General features: G+C 38.4%; 1 protein-coding gene across 1 annotated transcript; it reads right to left on the bottom strand.

Annotated features, from left to right (window-relative positions):
• Positions 1-1124: 1124 nt before the first annotated feature.
• LOC135666387 (small ribosomal subunit protein uS15-like) lies at positions 1125-5047 on the bottom strand. The gene is made up of 5 exons (XM_065177947.1): positions 4905-5047; positions 4733-4805; positions 4514-4652; positions 4196-4382; positions 1125-1385 (listed from the first exon to the last, which is right to left on the bottom strand). The coding sequence occupies exons 1-5, from the start codon at positions 4925-4927 to the stop codon at positions 1349-1351; spliced, it is 459 nt and encodes a 152-aa protein (XP_065034019.1). The 5' UTR covers positions 4928-5047; the 3' UTR covers positions 1125-1348.
• Between the last annotated feature and the right edge of the window lie 433 nt (positions 5048-5480).

The raw sequence follows: 5480 nt of genomic DNA, 5'->3' as shown, positions 1-5480 counted from the left end.
AGCGACAAAAGGGTCGCTAGGCATCTACTTCAACGTCGACTTAGATGTAGAGCGATGTCATTTGACATTTGCGTCAACGCCACAACATTTGCGTTGATGCCAATAGGTGGAGGGACTCAAGAACGATAGGGTGGAGGCCGCGATAGGTGGCAAATGCAAAGGCGAGGTTGCCACCCACGACATCAATGGTGAGGATGAGGCGACAATGGCCGCAACAAATGAGGCGAAAACACTAATGAAGGCATAGGTTTTATTGCCCTCCACCATCGTCCTCCTCCTCGTCTTCCTTTACCTCTACCTCCGATGCTTTCGCTTTGTCCGACCATTGTCGCCTCGTCTTCACCATCGACGACATGTGTGACACTCTCACCTCCGCATCTACCACCTGTCACGACCTTCCACCCTATCATCCTCGAGTCCATATGTTGATATCGAAGCAAATGCCAAGACCGCTTTGCATATATGTCAATGCTGATACAAATGCAAAGCGACGAAAGAATCACTCAACAAGAGGTGGTGCTTGAATTGACGTAGCAACGAAGGGAGCGAGAAGCGTTCCAACGACCCCAGCTTCGAATCGAGACTACGATTCACCCAATAAGTCAACGACAAGACTATCACCATCTTCATCGTGGATTTCACGACGACCACCATCTACATCAACATTGACGTAATTACCAATTGATAACTACATCAACGTAGATACAAATATATAACCACACGAGACGAGCAACGATAAGATTGACTCTTGGTAGAGACAAGTGACATCACGATGAGCAAATATTATCATCGTCAAAGATGACCAAACAATTACGTTAGTATTAACAACAACAACATCGTACACAATCACCGACGACATTTATCATCAAACGTTAAAATTACCCTTTTATCATTTATTTTTATATTTTTATCAATAAAACTAATATCACTATTAATTAAACCGAAAAACAAAGTACAACCTACATTGCTCTTCCAGCGGAATTAGCACAAGCACAAGGACGAAGTTTGTGGAAATATAGATGAGGATTAAGTACTCTACCACCCCCACCCGGCTACAACTCAATCTGAAAATCAAAGGATAAAAATTTTGAATTCAGAAAAAACATGCATGAAAGATAGCTGGCTGGTGATGCAAAAATTGTCCTCATTAAAAAACCTGATGCCACAAGTTTAAAAGAACACAAGTACTCAGTATGAAAAGCACATTGTCCAGCTAGCTGAAACACAAGCAAATAGTTGCATCAAAAAGATAATTTCAAAGGTTCATACTAAACTATATTTTACTTCTCCAATAAGCTTTTGGGCCCATCAGCCTATTGACCGCTGGTAACCTGAACATGGTCAGGTCCTAAGCCACCATAGTTTCAGCAGCAGATCCGGAGACACTGCAAAAGCAGTGAGACAGCAATTAAAACCAGATCATTTAAAGTTAGAAAATGATTACAAAAAGGAGTCTTCTTCTAAAAGATCCAGAAGAATAATATATCCAGAAAAAAGCATCAACCAACCCACTGTGCAAATGCAGCGAGACAGCCATTAAAACCAGAACATTTGAAGTTAGAAATGATTCCAAAACGGAGTTTTCTTCTCAAAGATCTAGAAGAATAATATATCCAGAAAAGGCATCAAGTGAATATCAATATAAAGGTCTAAAGCTTGTATGTATAGTAATGCATATAAGATGCAAGCTTCTTTGTCCTCTATATGCAAGAACCACAACTGATGGACTAGTCAAGCATGTTGGATCAACAATAGATATTACTTTTTTTGTGGTTTTGAACAATTATCCATAATACTTGTATAAAGAAGTATTATCTATGACAAGTTTAATGATCAGACATTATTGAGAACTATGATCCAAATAAAAAATATAAGTACACAAGAACAATATTCCAAAACTTAATATCAATATAACATATCAAATATTTAAGACAATGAAACCTCACCTTACAAGTGGAACTGTATCCACCCTAAAAATCATAATTGTAATACCCAAAATTCCATGTCATGTCATATATTGACAAAGACTGAATATTTACTAGATGGTGTGTGTTTCCAAGTCATACTCCGTTCATATGGACCAGCGACCATTTGTATGGACGGCAATGCAAATGGACTGACTGGCCTCAACTGTCAACTATAATTAAAAAAATAATTTGTACCAAGCTGCATGATCTATGTTTCTCAAGTGGCAGCAGAAATCTAAACAATGTGTTGGCAGGTGCCCATATTTTTCAATCCCCAAGCTTGGATTTGCAAAGATATGCAGATTAAAATACATTAAAAAAATTGATTGATCAACTTAATAGAATGTGAGGACAATCTTCAGATAGAAAGATGAACAGGATGCACCAATTAACAGCTAACATCACCAACCCACATTGAAGATGAATGTTGACCAAGTGAGGCTAACAAGTCAGATATCATCATTTTCTTGGCATATGAGATACGAATTAACTGATTCTGCCCAACCAGAGACAGCAGGAAAAAAATAAGAAAACTAAAAAAAAGACATAGATTCTTAAGAATCAACTTACCAATACATTCACCAATAACTAGGTAAAAGTTATCCTACATATATCCCCTCACTCCCTTCCCCATTATCATTGGTAAATTGACAAGAAGATTTGTCAAAGGTGAAAAATGGGATCAGTACCAATCGACCGTGGCGTATGGAAAGCCACATCCGGTGACATATCAGTAACTGGATATAGTTTCATTACTCATCCCTCATCTCATCCTCCTTGCACCTCTTTTCTTATTATCCCTCTTGAATCCCTGCCCCTTGTTTTCTTCTTGTACCTTTTTCTACTCATCCTTCTACTGGGTGTCGACATGGGGTTGTGTGGATAATTGTCCATAACCAACAAGTCCAAGTTTCTTGATTTAATTAAAGTCAGGATAGTACATGAAAATCATACTAGTCAATGCACACATGAAGCACACAAGGAGAAATATTGTATTAAATATTGAAAACAGTAAAATGACAGTATGTCTATAAATCAAACACCATCAGCCTAAAATAAATTTCTACTAGAAGCATCAACTCAATCCTAAATTACATAAGTATAATATGTAGCTAAGAATATCTTAAAACAAAAAACTTACAAATACATTGGGTCAAGAACAAACACTGTGAAGAGCACATCACAGGAAAAGCAACCTACTACAATTATATTCTGAAAATAACATGAAAACCTACAATCTCATATCATTTTATGTTCCAAATAACCGAACAAATGAAGACTAATATGACAGCCATTTGCTTGTCGTACGCTAGGGTTAGCAGTACCCAGAGTCCACGTACCATTAAAATAAAAAAAAGGATCCGAGAACATCAAAATTTTGACATTCAATTACTAGGCAGGTTTAATGGTTATACTGACTGATAAAACTTTAATTAATGCAATCCCCTATTGTCAAAATGCATGATAAAATTCTTATGCCTTCTTCGCTGAAAAGAAATTCTATGCCTAATCTCTATGTATCATTCTTTCCACAAAAAAAATGTTAAAAAAATGCTACTTACCTATCAAGCTAAAGATTGAAGCAGACAGGGCTTTCAGAATTTGTCAATCTGTCAGTACACTACCTAACAAACAATAAGAGCTGATGCAAAAAGAGACTACATAACAACAATTCATATGTCTCGATGACCCATTCAAAATATTTAACACCTCACCAAGGGATCTAATGGCAACTACTAAATAATTTCATCATCCACTTATGGACAAAAGACACGGATTTGACAATAAAATATAAAAAAGACAATTGTTTAAACATGTTAAAAGGTTTCCAATGATCAATGCCTAAAAGATCCATTAAAAATGAGAGTAACCACACATCAAATATCATGATTTGATTTTAAAAAACCCAATGACTTAACTTCCAGCATTAAAGTTGATAAAATATTAATAAATAACCTATCCAACTTTGTCCAATTCCAGCATTACAAAATTCAGAAATACTAATCGATAAAGAAAGAATCATTTCATGCATTGAGAGTGCTACTTGTTCCGCTTGTGCGGTAACCCAAGGACCACAACTTCAAAGAGATATTCGGCACCTTACATTTGGGTACAGATATAAAGATCGAAATCAAGTGTAAAACGTTAAACTTAATTCCATTCAATGGAATACTGAAGTTTAGCTAATAAGAAAGGAAGCCAACAATAAGGGTAGTAAAGTAACTCACTATTTATAGGTTGCAGGAACCTGCTTGGTCCTCTTGTAGTATCGGGTCAGGCGGTGAATCCTGCTCTCCACAAGGATCAGCCTGAACTTGGAATCCTTGTCCTTCTTGTTTCTCTCCAAGTGCTTCCTGATTGCCACAGCCTTCTTAATCAGAAAATACAGATCTTCCGGAATCCCCGGTTGAAGACCTACATCAACCACATACCAAAAATCAAAAGTGATAAAAGACACAAACGATTCATGACAGCACCAAACACAGAATATGAATAAGAAAAATATATTAAAAAAGCATCGCGGCTTAGGAAACTAATAACAGTACCGTGGGCCTTGAGGATACGGAGGATCTTGTTCCCGGTGACACTCTTGACCTGGGCGATGCCATGAGAGTCACGAAGAATAACACCAATCTGCGACGGAGTCAGACCCTTCTTAGAAAACTTGCAGATGCTTTCCTCCACCTAAGAGAGATCAAGCACATCAACACGCTTCAACATAAGACACTCCGATAGAAGGAAAGAACAAAGAGGAGATGGCTCACTTCTGCAGCAGAGATCTTGAGCCAACTCGGCGGAGTCCTCTTGTACGGCAGCGCCGACGAGGATATACCCTTTCTGCAGTCCACATCACGGAGATTGAAGATCCCAGCACACAAAAAAAGAAATCGAAAAACATCAACCGGGGCGAGATGCGGCATGGAGAATGGGGATTACCCGCGACTGTGCATACGACCCATGGCGGCGGCGGCGACGGCGGCGGAGAAGCTTGGGTGGAAGCGACGCGCAGAAGAAACCCTAAGCCGGCCGAGAGAATGCGTCGTTAGGTCTTCTTAGCGATGCTTATATACAGGTGGTGGTGGGTCTCATTTTACCGAAAATGCCCTCAAGGCCGCCTATCAGCCGTTCAAATGCGCTCTGACGGATGTGATTGAACTTGATGATCTCGATCGATGAACGATATGGATCGAGATGACGTGAAACCATTAGATTGGAGGCTCCCTAGTGCAGTCTTCGCCGATGAATCGAACGGGCCACAAGAATCGGACCAAATAGTGGACTAGTAATTGGTCCGGAGCGGCCGGTCCAAGTTGTGTCCAAAATAAAAGCAAAATGAACCGATTGGTTCAGCCAATTTTTGAATAATCTGTATAAACCGGATGGATTATATACAACTAATAGGCTTTTTACTGTAACGAAAAATTACTCAAATATGTTTAATTTAATTTTTTTTATTTATTTATTTAAGATGATATTTACTTTAAAAAAAGGATTGATTGTGTTGTTTTTTGG

Source organism: Musa acuminata, unplaced genomic scaffold, assembly GCF_036884655.1.
Source record: "Musa acuminata AAA Group cultivar baxijiao unplaced genomic scaffold, Cavendish_Baxijiao_AAA HiC_scaffold_1089, whole genome shotgun sequence".
Lineage (NCBI taxonomy): Eukaryota > Viridiplantae > Streptophyta > Magnoliopsida > Zingiberales > Musaceae > Musa > Musa acuminata.
Note: the sequence above shows the minus strand (reverse complement) of the source record. Positions and strands in the feature narration are given on the sequence as shown.